At 47.8% G+C, this 26,495-nt stretch overlaps 1 protein-coding gene across 1 annotated transcript; it reads right to left on the bottom strand.

Moving 5' to 3' along the window:
- Positions 1–1,187: 1,187 nt before the first annotated feature.
- SCD5 (stearoyl-CoA desaturase 5) lies at positions 1,188–26,414 on the bottom strand. Its single transcript, XM_069012971.1, has 5 exons — positions 26,081–26,414; positions 10,471–10,601; positions 6,004–6,209; positions 3,450–3,682; positions 1,188–2,909 (listed from the first exon to the last, which is right to left on the bottom strand). The coding sequence occupies exons 1-5, from the start codon at positions 26,247–26,249 to the stop codon at positions 2,719–2,721; spliced, it is 930 nt and encodes a 309-aa protein (XP_068869072.1). The 5' UTR covers positions 26,250–26,414; the 3' UTR covers positions 1,188–2,718.
- Between the last annotated feature and the right edge of the window lie 81 nt (positions 26,415–26,495).

Genomic DNA, 26,495 nt, shown 5'->3' with positions numbered 1-26,495 from the left:
AACTCTACCACATGGAGAATTTAATCTACAAAAAGAGGGATTCAGGTAGCATAAGCTTCCAGATAAGCATTTGATGGAGGAGCTTTTTCTTTTCTGAACAATGTTTCTTCACTTATTTTCAGTTTTTCAAAACCAGGCAACTTGACAATGGCTTCAATTTCAGTTTTCAGATCCCTGAAATACACTGGAACTGCTGCTGCTGCTTTTGAAGTCTTATACCTGGGGGAGGGTGGGGGGAATCTTATCTTGTTGCAATTACAGGTATTCAGAACAGCATGTGTTTCGTACCAAAGCCACTTACTCTCACACTAGGCACTTGACAGGAATGAGCCTGAGGAAGTCCAAGCAGTAGCAGGACAAAAGAAAAATGATAAAGATCAACAGGAAGCTGTGTATTTTGGTGCCTTCCCTGTAGTTCTGCACTCAGGAAATTGCACAAAGGAACGGATGGGAGCACCAGTGAGGTCAGGTGTTTGCACATCTTCCAAGCTTCGCTCCTACAATCACACCCCAACTCCAAACCCATTACATGCACCTCTTTGAAGGCAGGTTCCCTATGATTTTTGCCATGGAAGGAACAGCTCTATCTTTCTAACCAGCAGGTCAGGAGCCCCCCAGCTCCAGGAGCCCATTTCCACACCATCCTGCAGCCACTGCAGCAGGGGGTGGGGAGACATCTACTCGTGTGTGTGTAATTCCTGTGTCTGTCAAATGGCTCTGACTCCGGATGAATGCACATCAAAACACATCTTCAGGCATACCCCGGTCTTCAGGCCCATCTCAGCAGAAACAAAGAGAACTTACAGCAAAATCTAAATAAAATGTTTAATATTTTTGGCCAAAGCATTGTCCTGCAGTCACACCGGGCTGGTATTTTTCTATTCAAGCAGGATTTTCACATGCAAGAGCCTGCCACAGTCTCCTTTCAAGTTTATGTCAGCTTCCAGTTTCTTTTCCCCCTCTATCAGCTCGGCCAGGAAGCCCTAAGTAATCAAATCTCTTGGTGCCCTTCCATTTGACAGCCTCCTCTTCCCCTGACATTCAGAAGTGCTGAGGGGGGAGGCATTTTGAGCCACACCAAATGCATAGCTGGAAATGCCAAGCGAAACGCTGCTGTAATTCTGATGTGTGATGCACAAAGATCTTTGCTTTGGGAGATGTTTCAGAATTAAACACAGTGGCCAGGCTAACTCATAACTGTTTATTGTAAATCACTCAAGAGTTTACACATCATTAATGGCAAAATAACACTTTTAAAACACCTGCTGGATGAAAGACAGAATAAAGACAACTCTTTTATATTATATGGCATCATTTGAAAAACAAGAAACAGAACAAAAAAGAAACCATTTTATTTTTTTTCCCCACTTTTGCATCTTTCCTGAAAATATCTGGGCCTGAGTCTCAGTTATCTTGAGATCCCTGCCTTGCCCAGGGTGTGGGGCTGTGTGGCTGGGAAACAGGCACTCCCTCTCCGAGGAGCAAGGCAGTGACCTTCTTCATAAATGAAAATCATGCCCTCTATCTTCAAAAGTGCTCCAGTGCTGACAGTACAAAGCCTCTCTCCTGCACTGGCTAACATCTAACACAAAGGGCTATATGTCCCATTAAATCCACATGCCTTTTTTTTTTAGTATTTTTTCCTTTTTTTTCTTTTTTTTCCTTTTTTTTTTTTTTTTGGTTAAGCAAGGCAACTGTTAAAATTCAGAAGCTACATAACTGTCTTTATATTTTGCTCAGAAACCAATGGATGTTGCATGCAGCTGAAATACTAGTACAGGCTCTGACTTAGATAAAGGTCAGTTTTCTAAGACCCACTAGTCAAAGGCATAAAAAGAAATTAAGAGGCCTCTTGTGCAAAAGGAGCTAAAATATGCATGCATCGATGGCCATGACTAATTAGAGTATGACTTAGGTCTCCAAACATTGAAACCGAAGCTTTATTTGGCTTAAGACATGGTGGAGCTCCATACATTTACAATTACAATGTGTATGTGACAACAAAGGAACCATCTCAATATAGCATCAGTTGGTATTTTGGACTGTATAGAGACTAATCTTCAACACAAAAGCCTGCTCAGCAATAAATGGTTTTCATATTTAGCAAAGACAGCGGTGCACTGGGCTGGCTAACAGGGCTAACAAAAAGAAGAAAGCAGGTTTCCAAACTAACATCTAACTAAATTGAGGGTGATTTTTCCCCTTGGACATACTGTATTTCATCAGTGGTGTTACTGTCCTTTCCATGAGTATGCAGCTGACACAGCACACTGGGCCCTGCCCTATCCCCCCCGAAAGATGCGCCTCAAAAGCTTATTGGATTAGCAGTAGGAACAAAAATCTCCCCTAACTGCACTTGGAAAGGACAGTTAGTTCCTTCAACCTGCCAACGTTTACCATGAACAAGCAAATTACAACAAATCTCAGACATGAACTACAGTGACTAAAATCAATCTCTCTCCTGTTTAACTGCAATATTAAATAATATGTAACATTTTTACACTTAATAGTCTTAAGTTTGGACATCAGACAGCTAATAAGGAAAGAAAAAAAAGAAGCTGTGGCTGAATCAATTCCTGGGGGAACTGATTCAGCCCAACTGATCTGAAACAAAAAAATAATTTTACCCAGAGGTAAATCCACCACAGGCACGGGGTTGCACGCACACACCCAGCCAGCCACGCGGACAGCAGCGCTGGCACAGCGCAGCCTCGCTCCTCAGGCACTGCCATCTCCAGTCCTTTCCTTGCGAGCCTGGATCATCTCCTTCGGGGCCTGCTTGCGGTCAGTGACCAACCCCAGCCAAAACATGAAGTCAATGAACCAGGTGGTGGGGTTGAACTTCAGGCCCAGCTCGCTGGCTGAGTAGTCAAACGGGAAGGTGTGGTGGTAGTTGTGGAAACCCTCACCTGAAAAACAGAGAGGGAGTTTAAAGACCACATGGCTGGCACTTTTGTCAACAGAGGAACACACGCAGGTGGGGCACTCCAATACCCATTTCCCAAGTCTTGCATCTAGTGGAGGTTATGCTCCACCCCAGAGCTCTGGGGCAGACCCAAACCAGACTCCATTTCACTGCTCTGGGCTTTCCTCCCCAGCAGGAAGGGGCATATCCCATGCCTTATGCTCAGGGAAAAAAACCAGAAGTGCTTCAAGAGGGGAGACACGCAACTGGGTAAGAAGTGGGGTCACTCACTTCTGCTGAGCAGAGCTTGCTGCTGGGTGGGTGCTAACACCTCCCTTCCCAGAGACTACATGGCATTATTTCAACGTGGGCACCATCAATACAACAAGGGCGTCTTCCTCTAGAACGTGCAAGCTCCAGCCTCCTCCAAACCTTGGCTCCAAGCGGCGTCCAGCTGCAGGCACCCAGAGTCCCAACCAGGGTGAAACAGGATGGGACATCACTCTGAGCTCGCAGAGTGCAAACCCAGGGCTGCAGCACTCACCAATGGCTCCCAGGGTGACCAGGGTGTTCTGCCTGGGGTTGATGTTCTTGTCGTAGGGGCGGTTGCCGTACATGTGGGCGGCGCTGTTGACCAGCCAGGTGACGTTCAGGGAGATGGTGTACCGCAGGATGGAGGCCAGGAAGTAGGCGTTCCACAGGCTCTCGCCCCACAGGTACCACGGCACGAAGGTGGGGATCACAAAGCACATCAGCACAACTGAGCTCTTGTAATACCTGCGGGTGTTACAAGGTAAGGAGGGAAAAAAGGAATGCAAAGGAAGACCCATCTTGTTGGTGCCCCTATGACAGGTTTAAAATAGACCCCTGCTTTTTCTGAGTTTTGTGGAAGGGATGAGGAAAAACAGAGTTTGGATTTATTAGACAGTTATTAAAACTCTGCATTTGCTGAAAGTTTTTTGGATAGGAAGAACTGTCATTTTTGTTTGACAAAACCAAACAATTTTCAATTAAAACCCACAGAGGATTGAGAAAAATGTTAATATTAGAAGTATTTTTGAAAGGAAAGAAGTTTTCATGAACACAGTTCTCATCTGTAACACATGAACTAGTTTTGATCATCTTCTGTATGAAATAAATCAACCTCTTGCCTAGATGTTCTTTGCTTGATATATTTTGTTGTTGTTTGGAGGTTATCCCTCACATGTTGGGCTCCAGAAGAAGATCTGCAGCTCTACAGCAACACCAGCCATGGTGAAAAGAGAGCATTCCTCAACTCTTTCATAGAACTCTATCCTCACTCACCTGAGCTAAGGCCCTCCAAGGAAACAAGTTCCCTTTCTTTGCTCCACCAAAGATAACAAATAATTTCCAACTCATACGACTGACTTCTGATAAGGTTTGCAAACCTCATCAATTCAAGGCCAGGGTTTAAGTAGAGCTGGAGGAGAAAAATACTTTCCAGTCCAGAAAACTCCTTCAAAGTTAAAAGCTTCTACTACTCTGGGGAAATAGAATAAAATATGAAAACAGCTTATCAGGCACCAATTAAAACCATTCTGCAAGATGCAAGAAGCCCAGACTGAAGTCTTTGATGAAGACATGAAATCTCCCATCTGAACAAGCATCTGAGTACATTGTCTCCCCTTTGACTGAAACATCCACCCTGGAGTGAGTGAAACCTCCTTACCTGGAGTGCAGGGGAATCAATGCCTCGACACATGCTTGGGGAACAGCGCTGCTTTCACCACATGAAAACTTTGTCATGGAGACACTTCACCTGTGAGCTCCTCTCTCACATCCCTTGCAGGATTATTGCTCCGTTATTCACAGAGGGTAGGTTTTGCTGTCAGTCGTGCCTGGAGCAGTACTGTGATTTCAGCTGAAGTGATGTGGTTTTAAACTGAGTGGTGCCTCAGCCACAACTCAGCAGCACCACTAAATTCAGCAAAGCTAACAATTTGGCCTTAAAACAAAACGTGACAAGAAGGATTTATTATGATTCTTACTGATCTGACCTGCTAGTTTTTCCACGCTGTCAAAAAAAACCCCAACACTGCAACCTTGTAGAAAGGAGAAACCCAAATTCTGATTTCCAGATAAGGGACTAAGCCCTAAATCCATATCCAGAGCAGAGACATTTGCTAAGACAACTTTCCTGCAGAAAACATACTTCATCACTTTGCAGCATGACCAAAGCAGTACAGCCTGCTTCTTGTGGGATGCTGCTGTCTTGGAAAAGGCAATAACCAAGAGGAGCTGCAGCAAACTCCAAAGGAGCTGCTGCAAACAGGTACTGCCAACTGAGGAACCAGTAAAAGCAACCATACATGGAGGGAAGTATTCCTCACTCCTGTAAGATTTCCATTACAATGGTAATTTTTTGCATTAGAGAAATCTGGGCACTAGCAGCAAAAAACCCTGATTTTTAGACTCAACTGACTGCTCCCCTCACTCAGAAAATACAGAAAAATGGCCTTAAGCAATTTTCCAAAGTGCCTGGATGAAATGCTTGCAAGCAGGAAAGTCTTCTTGTGCCTAAAACACAGGTACTCACACAGAGCACAAAGAATGTTGCTCAATTCTAAGCTCTCACAGAGTGTGCAGCAAACCAAACTAGGACTGTGCTAATTCCCAAGGAAGATAATTAATTCTGTATAGAATGGCAGTCTTGGGAGAGGTGGCACTTGGCCTGCACTGGCCCAGGGGTGCCAAAGATGACCTTGCAGAGTGAAGTGTGCACTTCTGTGTTAAGGCAATTAGTGACTGCAGTGTTTGCTCCTGTGATCAAAGAAGAAGGCCAAGATCCAAGCAACTTCTGCCACAGCTGTTTTCATAACCAGCCCTGGCTTTTTGGGAAAGCAGAGGGACAAGGACAGGGCTCACTGCTTGTGCCACAGAGCCTGTGAGGACAGTCAGCAAGTGTCAGCCACACGGGAATAGTGGGGGCCAGAGGAAAGGCATCCCAGCACCTGCAGTCAAGCTGGCAGGGATATCTCGGGGAAGAAAAGGGAAAGACGAAAGAGCCACAACCAGACCACCAGGTGGAAGGACCCCTGCACTCCCACCTCACACCAGGACCTAGTGCTTGCACTTACTTTCTTTGGAACCTGACGACAGGGTCATCCAGCAGGTCAGTGAAATCCAGTTTCCTGCCCTTCTCGATGACGTCCCGGTGCTTGCGCACGAAGAGCCAGCCGATGTGGGAGAAGAAGAAGCCCCGGCGGGCGTTGTGCGGGTCCGCGTCTGTCTCCGAGTACTTGTGGTGCACACGGTGGTCTCGGCTCCACTCGTAGATGTCATTCTGCACAAAAAATACGGTGGGGTGAGAGGAGAGGGGCCAGGCACTGCAGCCTCCAGTCCCCCCCCACAGTAACAGCAATGAGCCCCTCTCTGACACTCCTCAAAAAGGCTGCTGACTAAAACCCCCAGCTCTGCAGCCAGCCAGCCCCTCACACTGCTCCCGTCAGTCCCCACACGGAATGGGACCTGCTCTGGGAACTGGGGACACAGACTGGACAAGTCTCAGGACTGGAAAGGGCTGTTAGAGCCTCTTGGCAGTTACCATCATCAATCTGCCCTGGCCCTGTGGCCTCCCTGGGTATTTGCTGTGTGAGTTACCATTGTCAGCCTGCCCTGGGTGTCTGAGGATGTGCTGCTGGGACTGGGTACATCCATGTTTACATTGTTATTTTAAGACTGTGCTATGGGGAATCTTGTATATTTATTTTCAGGGGACTACTGTGCAGAGGCTCTCAGCTCCTCTTTCTCAGCTGGTTGCAGCTGGTGCCCTCCAGGCACAAACACAGCACTGAAAATGGGACAGAACTTGTGGATCACTACAACTACTGTAGTGAACAACATGACACTGAAATGCCTTATGGCTGTAAATGGAATCATGTGGATTGCAGGGAGAAAGGGATGGACCACAATTTCACACTTGGATCCATGAAGAGAGACTTTCTGAGTTCACTAAGCCAAAGGGATTTCAACCTCCCAGTTTGCTCTACAGGATGCCCTGGACTAAACTGGTGGCTTCTGCAGTGGTGCTGAGCTGTTATTGCAAGGGATTGTAAGCACATTCAGCACTTGCAAGCCTCAGGCCACACACTCATCTGTGAATCGAGTTGCTCAACACCAGCACCAAAACATGGAAATGTCAGTTAATGCCCAGATCCACAGGAGTGTGAACTTTGATCAGAGAGTTCTTAGCAGAGGGTGCTATTTCCATCTCTGCACAGTCGGGGGGTACCCAAGCAGAAATACCCAGGGAAGGAAAGGCCTGGGTTACTTTTAGGAACAGCACCCACAACCACCAACCACAGCAGTTTTGCTCCCGGCAGAACTTGAGCAAACCATTTGCAGTGTCTCTGAAGAGCAGGACACCACCCATCTGGGCACTGAACATACCACAGGACAAAGCAAGCACAGGATAATGAAACTGTGTACACCTGTATTTCGTGAGACAAAAGCCCCATGCTAAAAGCATTGCAGAAGTCATTGCGCTTTCTTTCAGCTATCAATGTTTGAGAGAAAGCACTGAGGCGACTCTGGGAACAACTGCAAAGAGCAGCTAGAGAATCCGGCTCAAATGGCCCCACATCCAACTTCAGCTTTGCAAAAATGCTCTCTGCCTGCAAGAGCACACCAGGGACAAGTGAGGAACAAGAGCCCTGGAAAGATCTCAGCTCCACTGCGTTCAGTTGTGCTCAGCCCTTTACTGTTGTCATGTAGTGAACACAATGATGCTGGGAGTGGGCTGGGAATGAGGGGGACATTTTCCTGCAGCACTGACTCATTTAAGACATTGAGAGGAGGAAGCAAAGATCAGCCCCTTGCCAGTGCTCCAGTGTGTTGCACCTTAACTATCCCATTGCATGAGAAAACAAAGTAAACTACAAAAAAGCAAAGGAAGTCACCCAGTCCTCAGTGAGAACAAGGGCAGACCTCTACCTTCCTACAGAGAAATCAAAAGGAATGAAAACCTCTACACTGCTTCAAGTGGCTTCGGTGGGAATATCCCTATGACTGGAAAATGTCAACATTAAGTAATTTAAAAATAAACCAGGGTTATGCAAAAAGCACACTTAGAAAAGGTCCTTTTTCCTAACCAGATATAATTTTCCAAGTGAGACTATTGATCAGTTTGTCACAAGAACACTTGATAAGTCATTTGTGGGACAGCAGATAACCAGGAAAAGCAATGATACTGTGAGAAATTAACTTGGCTTTTCATGCCACAGCAAATGCCTGCAGAGCTGGCAAAAAAAACATGATTCCCCAGATGAAAGGATTAGGAAGCCGTGAAACAACTGAACTGCATCTAATTAAAAACCACAAAGGCTAAGAGGAAATAAAGGCCGGAGGCCAGAGCTGTTGACAATAAATACACCAAGAACTGGAGCACAGCATGTGTAAATATGCTCTGCGTGTATTAATAGCAACCATTTTTCAGGAACACATCACTTTTGATCAAGTTTAGGGTAAACACAGGGGTGAAATCCCTTCCAACGCAGAGAGCAACAGCATCATGCTGTGACAGTGATGCAGCCATGAGGTTTCATTAGCAGGTCCCTCAATAAACCTGCAGACTGAAACATGCCAATAGCCTGGGCTGTGTGACAGTCTCCATGTGCTGACACAGCTTGCCACACCACCACTCCTGCTGTGTACAAAAGCACCCAGCACAAACACAGATTGTGCCACAGAGATGAAACCAGCATGGCCCAGCTGAGGTGCTGAACTTAAAATACTAGGAGATCAATAAGCCAGGTATTACCTATGTCTGAAACAGACAAGTGACAGCAAGAAGCACAGTCTTTCAAAATTGTGAGAGCTTCATTCTAGATGGAGGAAAGAAACACAGCTCAGCATGCTCTGATCATAAAAAATCCACGAGGCAACACAGCAAAAGTGGCTGCATCTGATGGTATTCCAGAGGAGGTACAGCATGTCACAGCACAGGCAGCATCAAGTTAAAACTCTACAGCAGAGTTTCCTTCCCCTGCCCTTCGAATTCTGAATACTTCCTCCTTATTTAGCATCCAGGTATGCTGTACATGTCTCCAGTGCTACCTCTTCCTCCCACAGCCAACGTGAAGGAGATGGACCTGAAAACTCATCACTCACTGTCTGTTTGTGGTGGTGGAAACAGCCTTTACAGGCAATGGATGTCGTGGTAATTAGGAGCAGGCTTCAGACTACTTCAAACTTAAGAGTGGGCAATCTGGCCTTTCATCTTGTTTCTGATATGAAGGGCACAAAGGTGGCTTGAAGCTACTTTGAAGTACTTCCCTGCCTCCAAACCACACCGTGTCCTCAGACAAAAGCAGCGAGGAGGCCAATGCAGCTAAGAGCAAAAACCATAGCAACAGGGGAGCAGAATGCAATGAAATCCCTGTGTGCAGGCTCACTGCAAACAGCTCTACACATTCATTTAAATTACTTGTGAAAGACGAGATCAGGGAGACAGTACCAGGGGCTTCTCAGAACTCAAAACAGTTGTTTAACACACTGAGCAAAGGGCTTGTAAAGCTCTGCAAGGAACCAAGCAGCAGATGGGAAACAGTTCTGAATAAAGAAAGGTTATAGTCAAAATGGACACATTTCCATTTTCAAGCAAAAGCATTGTGCTCTTTGTAATGTGTAGAGGAGCTAACTAATTAATTCTTTCCACCTCAAAAAAGAAAAAATCAAAGATGATAAATGAGCAGTATAGAAGTAGATAAAAGGACTCTTTTCATTCTCTGTCAAGGTACATGAACAGAAAGTCAACCAACCAGAGTGAAAGGAAAAAGAGGAAAACTCAGGGCACAACACATACGTGGTACTCGGTGCCACAAGGGGTTATGGCAGCCAAGATCAGTAAGTTTAATTTTAGTACAGATAAGTTTAATTTTAGTGCAGGTTCATATCCCTATCCTTACCAGCCAGAGGAGGAACCAAATTCACACTGAGAAGATGCTGGTTCAGGGCTAACTCCTACAACCAGCTGGGTGTTACACAAGTGTTTCTGTGGTCTAAGACTGCCTACCAGTAAGTACAGAGCTAGTAACACACTTCTTCACAAATGTATTTGAATCTGGCTGGTGAAAAACGCTGCATAAAACAGAGATAAATTAAGATTGTGAAAGGATGCCTGCTCTCCTTTCTGGGCACAAAGTCTCCAACTGCCTGGATGAACAGACACTTGGTTACACAGACACATCTGCATCAGGTTGACCCTTATAAAAGTCTCCATGTTGTCCTGTGAAGCGTGGGGCCTGACCTGTGCCACAGATCAGCTGCTGGGGTGGTGAGGGGTGCTGAGCCTCTGACCTGGTCACATTCAGCTTGGTCCTTAAGTAATTATTGCTCCTGGTCTACGTAGTGCATATTGTTACGTGGGTGGTGAGAGGGGCTCTGCATCCCCTGAGCCAGCAGAATGTGTTACAGCAAATAAATGTCTGTCTTTCTGCCAGGATTTTTTTTTTTATTTCTTCTGCTGTCTCTAAGCTGAGGGGATCCCTGCACAGCAGAGAGAGCTGCCTGGAGGTCAAGAATCTGAACAAGCAACACCAGCCCACCTGGAAAGCCATGGAGTTAGCTGCAGCCAGGAAGATCCTCAAAGGCAGCTTGGCTTTGTAGGAACGGTGGCTCCACAGGCGATGCGCGCCAGCTGTCACGCCCAGAGCCGTCAGCAGGAAACAGAAATACGCTGAAAGACACAAAAACAAAACATGGGGTGTGCCACGGGGCCAAATGACATTATTTGTGCTCTCTTTGGTGTGAACATGGTCCTTGCCCTGCCTGCTGACACCTGCAGGGTCACTCAGGAGACGGGGCTGGGCAGACAGGAGGTGAGGTTCTCAGCCCACCTCTGCCTCACAGACTCTCTGCCAAGAGGACAGGCTCATTTTGCAAGTGTAAAATTAAAACAAGAGCTGATTCAAACACTAAAGAATATTGCAGGACAACTTCAAATCAATTTACACCATCTGCAGCAATGTGTTGCTTAGCCAGGGCTCCCTGCCACCCTACACACACAGACATGTTTTGGTTACAACAGCCTATTTCAAATACCTAAACAGAGTCACCAGAACAAATAGGGGAAACGCGATCCCCAAAAAGGGGGTTTCTATTTGTGTCTGCACAAGAGTCTGTCCAGCAGACAGGCAGTGGCTAGACAGGAATTCACAGTCTGCTTTTCCCAGTACGTAATGTAAAACATTTGTCTCTGCAAGAAGAAAACAAATGTATATGTAGGTGTGTGTCTACTGTGTCCCTCTATCAACTCCCAGCTCACAGTGCTTGAAAAGGCAGCATCTGAGAGGAAATGTAACAGAAAGATATTTGGGAAAATAACAGCAACCATATTTCATGTTGATTGTCACCCCTGCGGACTGAAGAAGCAAATGGACTTTTTCCACTCCGCTGGTGGATCCATCAAAAACAGATGTACCCAAACTGCTTCCCATTATGTCCACGGCCAAAATCCCTGTAATCTTCTGTACAGCAAACCAAAGCCTTTCTCAAAAGATGCAGCAGACAGCTGGAGTCAGAATGGTCCCAGTAAAGATGATGCCTCTCTAAAACCTGCTTTGGTTGCCATCAGTGAAGAGACAATTCTGATTTTCAGCAGGCTGAGTGCTCATGGTACTCCTAGAAAAGGCTCATTTGTGCAGTTACACCCAGCGTACTGAAGCCTATCATGAAATTAAAATTTCTACTCGCCTGAAGGGAGGTACAGAAACGAACTAAAATCAGGCATTCTCTCTGCACATTATCTACAGATTTTGCTGAATTTACAGATTACTCTCAGATCAGTAAAATGCTGACACCACAACTCCTTATGCTCCAGTCTCCACTGTAGTCTTGCAGCTATTGCATGTGCCTTGTTAGAGCAAGGGCTTGGACTTCTATGAAATTAGGGAAAACCTATCCTGCCATTTTCTCTGTGTGATGTTGAGCTGTGCAGAAACATCACCAAATAAAGCCTTCCAAATCACTCAAATTACTGTAATTGTGGGAACAGATCTGTGACACACAGAATACTGACATTACCCAGCTAACATAAAAATATTAGGGTTAGAGTCCTGAATCATTACAAGAACATATTTTCTGTGGGCTTTATGACTGGTTAACCTCCTGCTAGTCACGGGCTGAAATCTCCCATCTTCAGCAGTTTCTTTGCCTCCTTAAAGCACAAGGGGGCTTTTCTCCCACTTCAAAGCAACAGATCATTTAATTGACCAAGTGCTTCTCAAGGGCATCCATCCATCTCAATCATGAATGATTGCTTAAAATGAGAATGAAAGATAAATGGGTAGAATGAGAGATATGCAACATTAGGGTTGATTTCACTTCCCTTCTCTGTCCACTGTAAGGAGGAGGCTGCATGGCAGGTAAGAGACCACAGGGAACATCTGCACTGAACACAATCTGGGACAACCCTCTCTGGCCCTTTCCAGCCCCCCAGCGACTTGCCAGCCCCAGCCCACTCCTGCAGTGCTCAAGTGATCAAGGAAACAGCTGGGGCTTATACCCACGCAACATGCCTATTTTTTGGCTTTGCAGAGGAGGAATCACAAGAGCAGGAAATCTTCCTAATATAAATCCTGAGGGCTGAAACATCCTCAGAAACAAACAAACAAAAATTACTCAGGAGGTTCAGTGTCAGAGCAGAAACAAATCCTGTCAGACAAATGAATTGTTCGGTGATGGCAAGTTTTGTGATTCTTACAGCAATTAGGGTGCCCAAAAATAATACTTGACCATTAACTCCCAATATGTAGGTAGCCAAGATGACAAATATCTGCCATGTAAGAAATAGGTCTCAAGCCCTCCTCTGCAGAATAAATTAGGATTTCAAACCAAAAATCAGACTACCAACCATTTGATTTTACATTAATCATGCACAGCTACAGTAACTGTATGAGAAGAAAGCCACTACTTGCCCACCTGTCTCATTTTTGGGGATGGGAGTGTGCCTAGGGGGTGAACATGTCAATGAAATAGACAAGGATGACAATACAAAGCAAAGCAGCCAGTTAATAGCAATTCCTCCTTATACTGAACACACCCTCTTAGACCAGTGGCTAAAGAGGTCTCCTAAGTAAGAGAGTAAATAATATTTATTGCAGAAAAAGGGGGATAAGAATAAAACCACAAGAAAAGTACCAATAAACAACCTGGAATTAAAACAATTAATGTTGTATTTCTTCTTAATTTAGTGGGATAGCTAATGTACAAAGAGAAAAACAGCCACATGTGTCCTCTGCATGTTCTGCTAAGGTCTGACAGCAGCATTTCCAACCAGGAGCTCACTCGACAGAGCACAGCACAAGCAAAATGATTCAGAACCGGGGCAGTGGCAGAAACATTTAAAAGAGGGAACAAGGAGGAAGAGAGGGAAGAGAAAACAGCAGGTAAACCTGTGCAAAAGGACAAAAGAGAGACCCAGTGCACAGGGACAGGGAGAGGATGCAAGAGAGACAAGACACATGAGGTTAAAGTAATGTGGAAACACGGAGCTGGCGGGTTGCTAGGCTTCCAGTACACTGTGCCTGTGCACAGATGCTATTTATGGGAACACACCAGAATCAATAGGCAGAAGATTTTTATTCAACATTCTTATTAATGGCCTGAAACAAAGGCAAACAGCATACTAATTACAACAGTGGATGATGCTATATTTGGAGCAGCAGTGAGAGAGCTAAGAAAACATGCAAGGATCTATGCAGAAACAGGGAAAGTAAGGCTCAAAGCAAAGACAGAGAGAAGTAATGTAGTTTGGGGAGCAGTAATTAGAGACAGGGATCTGTAATGAGGATGAGAAGCTTGGGAAAGCAGGAGCCTGAAAGGAGGATCACCAACAGTTCATAAAACATTCCCAGTGGGCCATATGATAAGGCAGCAGGATATCAGCGTGATTTTGAAAAGGAAGCACAGAGGTATCATCTCACTGTCAGACAGAAGCAATGAAAACTGTACCAGGCAAATAGTTTAAAAATGGATGAGAAATCAACAGCATAAAACATTTGAGCCACCTTTTTTGGAACAATTCATTGTGCCCATAGGTGCATTTCCAGAAAAGCTTCACTAAGCCCAAGGCCAAGCTCATGTGAAAATCCCAGTGTCCATGGAACTGGCCTCTTATGAAGATACGGGGAGATGTTGCCACAGTCTGTATCTGCTTCACAGGCATCAGAAAATCATACTCTGCTCTAAGTGGTTGCTTAAATTGGAGAAGATCTCACCCTCTGAAAATTTCAATTCTGTTTTATGCTGAATATCAAAATTAGAATTATTTATATTATAAAATTATTCTGTTTCTAAATCCTGGGACCCCATTACAAAGATATGCATTTATTGTTTGGATCCAGCACATTACAGATTGATTTTGACTTTCATCTCATTATTAAAAAAAACAAATCAACCAAAACAAGATGCTCAACAAGCACTGGGTTCACTCTGCGTATCTGAACAGACAATGCTGGCTCTGGAAAGCGAGGAGATGACTGGACACCCTTGTTCAGCACAGATGACAAGGAGACACAGTGGGATAGCAACTATCCACACGTTACCAATGTCAAACATAACCTAGTTAGATGGAGCAAATCACAATTATCTCAGAGGGACAACACATCAGACAGGAAAATAGGAGCAGTGAAACAGAATCAACTGCACATTCACAATAGCACTACTGTCAACACACAAACCATCTTTAAAATACAGAATGACGTCCCCCAGTTGTTCCCAGGGGGTGGCAGCACACGGAGCCTGGCACCAACTCACACCCAGTGGCTGCGATCCCTGTGCAGGGGTGGCACGGAGAGGAGGGACAGCAGGGCCGGGAGCAGGGAAGGGAATCAGCCCTCGCCAGTCCCACTGCTGGCACCTCTCCCATGTGGCTCCCAGTCCCTTCACTGGGACTTGAACACTGCATTCAACCACAGCAAGGTGACTACTCTGAAGCTGGCACAGGCCTGGACAGCCATCATCCTCACACTTTGGTCTCCGTGAGTTGTTCCAAACACAGATCCCACCACAGATTTATTTTCCAAACACACTTTGGGACTGGGCAACTTCTGTGAACCTTTGAGCTTTTTTGCACGTTACAGCATGTAAGAAACTATTTTCTGCTCCTGAAGCAGGCTTGGTTTTAAGTCAAGTGATGACACATCTTACATCAGCCAGAATTGGGGTGTATCACATCAAGTGCCAGCAAGCAGGGCAGAAACTCACCAGTGCCTCTTCAGTACCAACAACAGGGAAAAACATGTGGGGGAAAGTGCTCACCCCTTCAAACAAGACAGATGGCAGGCCTTGTGAAATCAGAGCAGTGGCTCACCTAGCCCCACACTTTTTCTAACAGGGGTAAGGGGAATTGCCATGCAGAGGAGACAGAGTAAAAATAAAAGAATTTAAAAGGAAAAAAAAGACAACACAGCCCAGTTACTGCTGCACTAGCACTGCCTGCACACTTTCAGCTGTGTGGACTTCAAGATGTGGCCTTTTGCACAGAGAGTATGTGAAAAGTAATTACCAAGGCAAGTAATTACTGGAGGCTGTCCCAGAGCTGTTATCACACTTGCTCTGACCAGGAAGGTGACAGACCTTGGGTCAGGATAGCCACCAAGGGTCAGGGACTTGGTTTTATGTCTTGTTCTGAGGACATCAGCCCCATTTACTCCTGTGCTGGCTGCTGTCCCCTTCTGCGAACCCCCTGACACAAAGCCCTGCTCACAACCCACCCACTGAGTTATTTTGTACGTGCTCAGGGACCTGCTCCTTCGGTGGTGTCTTCAGCTTCCAGTTGCTATTTTGGAAAAACCTTAGCTCTTCTACTGTCACCTTTTTGGGGACAGCTTCAGAAGCACGCAGCACTCTGTTCTGGTGGAGGTCCCACTGCTGGGTCATGACATTCCCAACATTGTTTAGCCTACAAAGTCTGACACGTTCCCAGGCCCAGCCTGAAGTTACATTCAGCAAAGGCTTACACATTTTTACAAACACACACCATGTCTCCAGCAGTTCAAGGATCAGGAGCCAAGATCCCATGGATACAGGAGGGAGTAATTTCCTCAGAAATGAATTCTAATCACATTAATGGCAAAGAAAGCACATCTTTTGCATGGGGAATTAAAATTAACAAATGCAAGGGCTGTGCTTCACCTGTAGACATCTGTTACCTCTTCAGCAAGAGGGCAGCTGGAGGTAGCTGACCTTAAAATGCTGTTCATGATGAAGACATCTCATGACATGACACCATTTGGTGGAAATTCTCTCTCCACAGTAGCCAGCAAAGCCTCAAGCAAGCTGCCGAGAAATTTTCATCTTAGCACAGGCCATTTTTTTCTCCCCCACATATAAAAGGATACCACAACTTGACTCATTTATATAAAAAAACTATTTGAGGATTAAAAATAACACAGATGGACATGGAACTTTTGCCTACTTCCACACCAGCATCCTGTGCTTATTCAATCAGATGAAAATTCCTTGTTAATGATTTTTACTAACCAAACAAGTCAAACCCCAAGTTTTCCATTAGGCTGCAAGAACTGCATGAGACATCCAAACAGCAAGTTGCTCAAGCACAAACATGCATAGCTTACTGACTGCCATAAATATGTAACACTCCTGTAACTTCCAGTGCTGACTTCTTCCTTTCTAAAAATTAAATTACATCTGCATATCCTGTATCTGCCTTCTCCTCCTCACTTGGGGGGTTTTGCTGTTACTCAGTGGCAGATTCAGGACTAATATGACCAAACCAGGGAAAGCAGTTCCAGTAGTGCTGAGTGGTGCCTAACTCCATTCCCACTGAAATTCAGGGCAGGACTGCCACCCATTTCAGCAGCTGCACCACGCCTGGTCTCTTCTGAACTCCTAAGAGATCCTGCACTTCACTACACACACAGACAGAGGTAGAAGATTCTCTTCTGATTCAGGGCTCAGACTGGAAACGCAGCTGATCATTTTGTGGTGCCTGGTATGCTTTTGTATGCTTTCATTAGATAATGTCGAGTTTGGGGATATATTTTCTTAAAATGCCACGTCTGCCCTCAGAATGGCAAGTTTTCCTACCCCAAATCAGACCAGCAGTCCTTCCAAACAGCTCAGTTTAAAATGCTGGCTGATGTCACGCACTGTACTGGTGGGAGGGCCAGGGTCAGCATGCAGCATTTTTGGATGTAGATTAGGTATCAAGTCCCCAGTACCCATCTCTACTGCTAAACTCCAGGGAAACCTGGGAGATCTCTTCCTCCACAGCAAAGAGACACCAGGGAGCGGTAACACATCATTTAACCTGCAGCATCCTACTATAAAAGTCTTGTTTCCTGACCTGGAACTACATTTATTACGGAGGAGGAAATTTTCACCACAGTCCCTAAATTGCTGCCAAGAAGTGATGTTGAATCAGCACTCTGGCCCTGGGGTCTCTGGGAAGGAAACACTGCTCTGCTAGCCAACCCTCTGCTCCCTGAGCCCTGCTAACTATCAAAGGCTGGCATCAAAAGCTCCTTGGGCTGGATTCAAACAAGCAAATGAGAAATAAAAAGCACTGGAGTGCAGCAGCACCAATTCCCTGGGCCGCCCACCATACAGGTCATGCCAGCTCTCACGGGGAGCTGCGCTTCCCTGTGGAGACCAAACATGTGAAATCTCAGGCTAGAAAGTTTCATCTAAAATTAGATCTACACATCCTCTGAGCTACTCGAAATTGAGCCAAGAGAGAAAGAGATAAGAGGAAGCACATCAAAGGCAAAGGGGAAGCAGAGTTTCAGAGCTGCAGAGATGATTGCTGATGATGTCCTGCTCCTACACCTCTGTACTGTGGTGGAGCTCCAGGAGAAGCCATCTATCACATCCCCTTGGCCCTGCCATCCCCAGCTCATGAAATCCAGGCTGCCTCTGCCTGGATGCACATGCCTGTGTATGCATTTTCAGGAACATTCCCCAGAGCCAGCACTTTTGGCTGAGTATACAAAAGACTTTATTCCGGTTGGAATAGCAGAAACGTTCATATTGACAACTGCAGCCAATGTGACATAAATAAAACCAATAGAGCAATGGAAATCATGGCTGAAAGCAATTATTCCAGCCAATGCTAGAACTCCCCTAGGAAGGAAATACAGATTCCCTGAACTCACCAGCAACTGAAGATTGCCTTAAGATGTCGAACAGCTTATGTGTATTTTTAGATCAAAAGAGAAGGCTGGAAGATGCTTTGGTTTCTCTGAAATTTTTGATGCTTATGTGTAGCCTGTCTCAGCTCAGCTGGGTCCTGCATCATCACAAAACCATGGGCAGATTTCACTTCTCTCCCAGTGACCTCACTGCTGTCCTCAGTCCGCACACTGACTTGTGCTCTCTGGTGGGTTTTAAGTGCTCTATAAATGCCAAGACAGAAATAATGCCAATTTTACCTCTTTTTTTCAAGGACAGAGTAGAGAAATAGCATGGTTAAGCCATTAGCACAGCATCCCTGAGCCTTGCATTCAGCAGGCAGCTCTGCCCCAAGGAAGAAGGTTTAGTTATTCTTTAGTTATTGTTTAGCATCCCTGTCCAAAAAGGGACAAAGCCAAAGCTTGCCCTGTGCAGAACCAGGTACATGACAGGGGAATGCCCTGCCTGACCCAGTGCCCTCCCCCTGACCACTGAAGCAGAGATCTGATGGATTTCACTTTTCAGGGCTTCAGAGTCCAAATGTATCACTGCACCTTGCCTAGATGCTTTGTGTCTGCTCCACTTGTATGCTTTCAGCTGCTACACCTTTCCCTAGCCCTTCCAAAACCAAACACAGCTCAGAGAAAAGCCTCTTGCAAAAAATGGCCTCTTCCAACTTTCACTCTTGGCAGTTGGAGCCTCAGAACTGGGCTGCAAGCACTAAACCTCATTAAAATTAGAAGGCACAAGCCCCTTGCACCCAGCAGGTCAGTTAGCCAGAGCTGTCAGGTTAGAGGATGGTGCCAGGGCAGACGAGGAGACCTTGTGTGTGGGCAGGCTGATGCTCCCCAGGGGCACTCACCAGATGATTGCTCCCCACGCTCCCCCAATGACTCCTCACTATGTCCCTCCAGGACAAACAGCCCTGCCCCAGCCCAGCTCTGCTCCCCCAGCAAGCTCTAGCACTCAGAACATCATCTGAAAAGCCACTGTCCAAAAACATGTTGAAAAACATCCTCCAGAAACCCCCATCCGCTGCTGTTGAGGCCCCTGCACAAGAGGGATGGCAGGCACACAGGATTCCTGATGCCAGCATCACAAACAGCCTTCCCCTCTGTTTCACATCAGCTTTGCTTTACTTAGCACAGTTATTGTTAATGTTTCAGCTCTCCAGTAGGGCAGCACATTTAATTGTTAGCCTACATGGTAAAAATAAAATCTGATTACAAGAAATTGCTTGGCTTCAATTATAACATCAGTGTTAGTTACAAGTGCAGCTGTGACTGCAGGGAGGGTAGGTGGAGTGGCAGAGATGAGGACTCACACTAAATTCAAGACAGTAAGCCCCTTGAGACTTCTCCTGCAGAGAAGTCCATCCTGACTCATTCACTGAAACTCCTCAGAGCTTGCATACTGCCATCCCCACCTGCACATGGAACCAAAGATAAAAAGCTAGAGCCAGAAATCCCTGATGACTCCCCAGAGCTGCCTGCACCAGCTCAGGGGCTGCTGGACCACGGCTCAAGAAGGCACTTTATGCTTTTGTGGCCTTTGGCTGGGCTTTTGTGTGTTTGCCACAGCCAGCTCTGGGGGTGCCAACAAACCTCCCCTTCACAGGGCTGCTGCCCAGGGATGCCTCTCCCAAGCCCACGATGTCAGGGGGCAGCCCAAATGCCAACAATCCTGCCAAATTCAGACAGGGATTTCTATCTTTGCTGGATCCAGCTATCATCTCTGTCCTCATCACACAGATCAAAGGGAAAGAGTGCTTGAAGTTCTTGTGGCTTGCCTGGGGCACAGGTCAGAGCAGCCCAGCAGTGCTTTCTGCTGGGTGAACATCCCGATGTCCAAGCAGGCACAGCTCCCCTGCTTGCTCATCCACGCCCACTGCAGGAACTCCTCAGGACTGCCTTGAACCCACTCCTGAGAGCAACAGGACCAAAGAACCATTGCATGCATCCAGGGCTCAGCACACACACGGAATTTTTTCCCCCTTCCTTTGCCGTGCTCACAGTGACCATGTGATGTGCAGCACACAGGATGGAGGGAAACAACACAGGAGCACCAGCAATGCACAAGGGATTAAATCAGGATAAGGAACAAAACCACATAGTTACAGCTGATCATTGTGACAGACAAGACCTTAAGGAACCACCTCCAGCAACAGTTAAAACAAGAGGGGAGTGAACACTGGGGAAGGGAAAACATCTGACAGGCAGGAGTGTCCTCAACAGGAGATCATCTCAGAGCAGGATTCTGGAACAGACCCAGGAACACTCTCAAGTGACTGTATCCATCCGTACCTGTTCCATCAACAGGATGCCCAGGGAAGTGGTGGAGTCTCCATCCCTGGGTGGATTTAGAAGATGTGCACTTGTGGTGCTTAGGGACGTAGTTTAATTGTGGACTTGGCAGTGTGGGCTAATGGTTGGTTTTGATGATCTTAGAGGTCTTTTCCAACCCAAGTGACTCTGTGATGCTGTTCCATCTGTGCATTATGTGAGGGTGTGTTCCCAGTCTTACCATGGACACGGAGCTCAGACCATTCCCAGATGTGTTACAGCCACCTCCAGCTCTGGGGCTTGTCCCATTTTTAAGGAGGGAAACACTGTCTGAGAAAAGATTTTGTTCTTGTCAGAGATGATGGGAATTCAGCTCTTGATGCCAGGAGGGAAGGAGCAAGCCAAGAACTTGGCTATTAAGAGTGACAGCTGTATAACTATGCTTTCAAATTAGCCAGGGGAGGACAAGCCAGTCCAAAACTTCTCTGGAGACAAGCAGGGCTACTGCCCTGTGCACCTCAGAGATGGAATTACCATTCTGATGCTCCACCTCTTCTCCACTCATCATCTAGTGGACCAGCTGCTGCCTTGAACTGCTGAAAGCATGGTGGAGCTGGGGGCTGATGAACAAGGCCAGCCTCCTGTATTCCACAGAAACCTCCCAGAGCTGCTCCCTGCTCACAGCTGGGACTGTTCTGGGAGCCAGCAGCCAAGAGATCATTCCTGAGAGTAAGGCAAGGGAAGGTCTTTCTGTTCATTAAGCCCTTCTCAGCGCGTACCCAGGATAAACGCACTTGTTCCCTGTTTCCTGACCCAAAACCTTGCCTACAGCAATCACCTGAGCATAACCACTGTCCAGGACACAGAGGAGCATAACCCCTCTCCAGAACAGCAGCAGGAGCGACAGAGAAGTTTCCATCAGATGTCTCCATTTCACTGGGTGTGAAACAGAGACAGTGTCTGCACTCTCCTTCATCCACAGAGGTACCAAGGAGAACTTCCCTGGAGCTCGGATTTTTTTATTTACAGCTGTCTGCGCCGAGTTTCCAACACCGCGTGTGGAAATGGTTTGGGACTAAAACCAGTTAACAACCAAAAAGCCAGCAGGTGGCACTCAAGAATATCCGAGGCTCTGGAACCATGCAGGACCAATAAAACTTGAATCTGCAGTGCACAACAGCGACCTGTGCCTTATTACACAGGCGTGCTACCTACCAGGCAGCCTGGGAAACAGGCGATCACCCAAAGCACTAAGACCACAATTGCTTCAATCTCTCTTATTAAAGGGATCCAGGCATCCCAGGCAGGATTCAGGCATGCCAGGCAGGATCCAGACTCCTGCCTGGGAGCAGCTTGTACCTCAGCAGGAGTGCAGCTGGGCAGCACCGCTGCTCCGTCTGCGCTCCCAGCCAGCCAGCACTCGCACACGGGGGAAAGCTGTGGATAAGCATGGCACAGGGCCCGCCACGGCTGAACATGAACAATCTGGCGCTCTCAGGAGCACTAAAACATCTCCTAAAAGCAGCTAAAACAACAGCAACAAGCCTCCCTTCCCATATGAGCACCATTAGGGCAAGGCCATCCTCCTTCCCAACTCCAAGCTCTGGCAGGGCACAGCGTGTGAACTGACATTCACTCGTCCCTCAGGCAGCTCTGCCAAACACACCCAGGTGATTTGGGATTTCTGGGTGGCCATGCTTGTGCAAGTTTTTAAAGTTGTTTCAGCAGCCTGAAATAAAAGGTTTTAAAGCAGGTAAACAGCCTAATCTTTTTTGTGGCAGCTCTATTTCCTAAAATTAATTTGGCTACTTCAAGCGCTTCCTCACAAGCCTTCTGTGAAGGCTAAAAAGCAACTTTTCCCATACAAAATCTGAGAAAATCACATGATCCCCCAGATGGAGTCTTTAGGAAGTAATCATGAGCCCACCTAAAGAAACTGTGAGCAGCCATTAGCATCGGGCGCTGCAGTGAAACATGCTGGTACTTCTGCCTGTACAAGGATTTCAGAGGTTTTTTTAGTTTGTTTTCCTAAATCAAACAGATAAACCTCACTGGGACTGCCACAGCATGGGCCTGGCTGGAGCAAGGAGATTCCTGGTTAAGAAGCATCATTTAATGGCACGTTACTATTGCAGGGGATGAGTCTTGCAGAGTTTCCTCCCAGGTAGCCTCTGGAAGGTGGTGCAGCATGTCCAGCCCAAAAGAGGACACCAGTGAGCCACAGCTGGCCACAAGCACCCCTTTGCACAAGTTAATTCCTGGGAAATCTGCATGCTTGGCCCAGCCAGCCCCACCAGCAGCGAGCTGCTCCCACCCTGCTTCACTTCCTCGTGGGGGCCTGGAGAGAATGGTGACACCTCCCCTTCAAACCTCCGTGGTGCTGAGTGCCAGGGGAAGGCAGCAGGGTCTTCTCCACACACCCCTGCACCAAACCACAGGTCAGGCTGGCAAAGAGCAAGGCAAGAGAGCTCCCAGTGAGCCTGGGCTGCTGCAGCAGGGGACATTCCAAATCCACTCGGCAGGTTCCATGGCTGTCCCACGGGCACAGCCTGGGGCTGCTCGATGCTTCGCACACACCGTCTGCTGCCTCTTGGGTCAAAGCAGCTCCCAGCTCATGGAAAATTTTGACATGAGTAATTTCATTGTTTTTGTTCAGCTTGGACTGAAGTCAAATTCCACAGAGACACTGGGATGGCCCTGAAAGCCTGTGTTTAAACCAGCTTATCTGTACATCCCTTGAAAGAGAATGCAGTTCCCAGTTCTGCACCAACTCAAATCCCCAATTCTGCACCACCCAGAGTGCTGTTTGGGATCCCTTGTGCAGCCCTAGCTCCACGTGAGGTGTGGGAAGCTGCAGCACGGGCCTCAAGGTGCCGGTGCGGGAGGCAGCGGGAACAGAGCAGCACAGATAATCCCGAGTAAACAACCAGCTGAGCCTTCCTTGGCAGCGTTTTCCCATTGTCTATTATGTACAGCTGGACAAATGTCAATAAATTACCAATGGAAATGAGCCCTGCCGAGCAGGCAGCTTGGCTTGAACAGCTGTTTTCTAGGTGGCACAGTGGCATTTCAGCTCCACTTTTCAATCGGTGCTGCATCAGCTGCCTCTGGGGGTGGGAAGGGAAGGAGGAAAGCAAGCCCTGCACAGAGGGAGGGTTTGTACCCGGCCTCCCCCAGGGGAGAACACAACGAGAGGTGGATGTCTTGGGGGAGGAGAAGGTAAAAAGCCAAGCAGGCAGTGGTGAGTCACGGGAAGCTGTCGGCTTCCTGCCAGACACCACGGAGGTCACAGCCAGCCACTGGCATCCCACTCCCAGCACACTTGTTCCTGCAGCTTATCCATGGACAAGCAGTGGTGGGGAACATGGAGCGGAGCAATGCAAGGGCTTGCACAGGATCACTGGGAAGCTCCTCGAGTCCCAGGAAAGCTTGGGAAGAGAAAGGAAACCATGGAGGGATGCATGGAAGGCTGCAGCTCCTCCATCTGCACCCTTCAGCGTACACACATCCCTGCACTACCTGACACTACACTCATACCCGCCATCCAAGTTTGCCAGCATGCCAGCCCTGCTCCGAAGGCTGGCTGGCAGCCAGCGCCCACAGAAAGGCAGTCTCACAGCTGATCTGCACAGGGAAGGAGACGTGGAGAACTGGGGAGGGCGAGGGACACGTCTGATTGACACTTTTTCCTTCCAACTCAACTTTACTGATTGGCTCCTTGCACACTGAAGTGAGGTGCGTTTGTCAACTTAGGCAACAGCCACCCTTTTTTATCTGCCCTGAGTCGCTCAGAGGCACCTCAGAAACAGGTCAGCAGCCTGACAGCAAGCTAATTTGTCTGGCATATTCTGCAGGAGAGTGTGTATTTTCATGTTGCTCACCACCTCTGAGGGGAGCAGACTTGGCAGCAGCCAGATGCGAGAGTGGCACGCAGTGTCCAGGACAGCTGGAGCCAGTGCCCTCACTCCCTGCTGTGGAGCCCCTGTAAAAACCACCCACCAAACTCCTGTAAAAACTCTGTGGTCTGCTTTAGGGTGGCTGTTAAAAATAATGATGTCAAGAAATGAGAGGCTCTCACTTTCAGAAGGAAAGGCATTAAGCTGCAAAGTCGCTGAGAGCTGTTTATTATTTAGCATCTGTTTAATCTCAACTAGGAAAAAATACCTCAGAGGATGAAGGGCTGAATTGGTAATTCTGTCCTTTGCCTCCAGCCTCAGGGATATTTGTAATTAAGGACAGTGAAATCAGAGATGATTTCAAATTGTCTTCTTGGAAAGGCAAAACAGAAAAAGAAAGCCCACCTGCCTGCACACTACAGGACCTAAAAGGGTTGAAAACAGACCACAGGCTGTGCATTCCGGCCATACAGCTCCCACAGGCTCTCCTGGTCTCCCTGAGCCTCAAGCTGTGGCCAAGGTAAACTATGAAATCAACTTGAACACAACCAGGAATAGGGAGGCGAGAGGAGTAGTGCTTACAGAAGGAAACTATGCAAAACACAACCACCCCACAAACCTCTTCTAGTCATGAGCAAGCCAGGTGAGGGATTGTGCAAACCAGGCTGCCAGTCAAACGCAGGTGCCCTCCAGGGACCCAGAAACTGAGGATGGTAATTGATGGAAAGATTTATTTCCCAACTGCAAGCAGCAATGGTGGTGGTTTCGGGGGGGTTAAAACAGACTGAATATCAAAAGCTGAACCACTGAAAAAGAGATTTCAGATTTCCTCTAACAGAAGGAATAAGCCTGACTTCTAAAGCATTTAGAAGAAGCTGGGGCTTCTGAAGAGTCACCTCAACACTAATGATGGCAGCCTAACAACCCAAATTCCACGTCTGTGAGTTCCTGCAGCACAGACCCTTCTTTCGGCTGTATAAAAGAGTTCTGGGGCTGTTATATTCTCCACTCACCCAAAACCAGGTTATTTATCCAAGAAATTGCATCAGCTGTAAGCAGCACACAAGTTTTTACCCTCTTGGCCACCGAGATTTATATGACTCAATATATGATTCTGCCTGCTAAATAGTGATGCTGACATTCACCATCCATTTGGTCTCACAAACCCTGACAAGCCTTGCTCAATACCGCAGTGCTTCTGTGTAGCTCCTCTCCCAGCATCATTCTTTTGTGGAGAAAAGGGGACCTCACTACAGGATGGAAGAAAAGATGCCGTATTCCATATTCTCTTTCCCAGATCGAATCCTTGGCTTTTCACGGCTAGCAGGACAGACACTGCAAGCCATCTCCCCTCAGAAAGCAGAGCCGGGCTTATCTTCCCTGTGCCAGCACCTTACAGCTCTTCCTCGACTTTTACATCTTCCCTAATGAGATGTATCGCCTTCCCCAAGAAACAAACGACGAGCTGATTTTCTACTCCAAACCGGGCCAGAAAACCGTGAGTGTTCACAAAGTAACACGGTGAAACAGCAAAGGGACGGCAACGCGTCCTCCCTCAGACCTTTACACCGAAACATCAGCGCTTGACTGGGTTTTTTAACTAAAAAACCTGATAAATGTAACCGGAGGGAGAGCGCCTCCTGTTTCTACAGCAACCGAGGGCCTGGCGCGGCGCTGCCAATGGCATCCCGGGAGCGGCCGGGGGGGGGGCTCGGGAACAAAAGCGACCGCGCCGGTAAACAGGGGACGGACACGGGGAAACCGAGACGCGCCCGCTGCCCCGGGGTGCCGCCGCGGGCCGCCCCTCGCCCCCGCCCCACCTGTAGCGCATCCCCCGCACTCACCCCAGAGCAGGGTGAGGATGTGCGCCCGCGGCACCAGGCTGAGCGCGTAGACGGCGCCCAGGTGCAGCAGCCCCATGAGCACCACGTTGCGCCAGACGATGGCCTGCCCTCCGCCCGCCGTGCCCGCCGTGCCCGCCTCGCTGCCGGCCGCCCTCCGGGGCGCGGCCATCGCGCCGGCCGGGCGCTGGGGAGAGGCGGCGGCGGCCCCCGCGCAGCGCGGCCCCACAGCGGCTACGGGCGGCCGGGACGCGCCGCCGCCGCATCTGTTGCTGCCGCCGCCGCCGCCTCCATGGAGCCGCCGCGCCGCCGGCTGCGCCCCGCACCGCGGCGGGGACGGGCGGGGGGCGGCCGCCGGGACCGCATAGCGACAGCCAATGGTGGCCCCGGGCCGCCCGCCCCGCCCCGGCCCCGGCTC

This window comes from Aphelocoma coerulescens, chromosome 4, assembly GCF_041296385.1.
Source record: "Aphelocoma coerulescens isolate FSJ_1873_10779 chromosome 4, UR_Acoe_1.0, whole genome shotgun sequence".
NCBI classification, from domain to species: Eukaryota; Metazoa; Chordata; class Aves; order Passeriformes; family Corvidae; genus Aphelocoma; species Aphelocoma coerulescens.
This window is presented reverse-complemented; position numbering and strand designations above follow the sequence as displayed.

What these genes read in the sequence shown, in the direction of transcription:
- SCD5 (XM_069012971.1), bottom strand. Translation starts at nt 26,249, where the DNA reads ATGGCCGCGCCCCGGAGGGCGGCCGGCAGCGAGGCGGGCACGGCGGGC. An exon ending in GTCGTCAGGTTCCAAAGAAA is followed by an intron (nt 3,683 to 6,003) that starts GTAAGTGCAAGC and finishes TAACACCCGCAG; the next exon opens with GTATTACAAGAGCTCAGTTG. An exon ending in GGTCACCCTGGGAGCCATTG is followed by an intron (nt 2,910 to 3,449) that starts GTGAGTGCTGCA and finishes TCTGTTTTTCAG; the next exon opens with GTGAGGGTTTCCACAACTAC.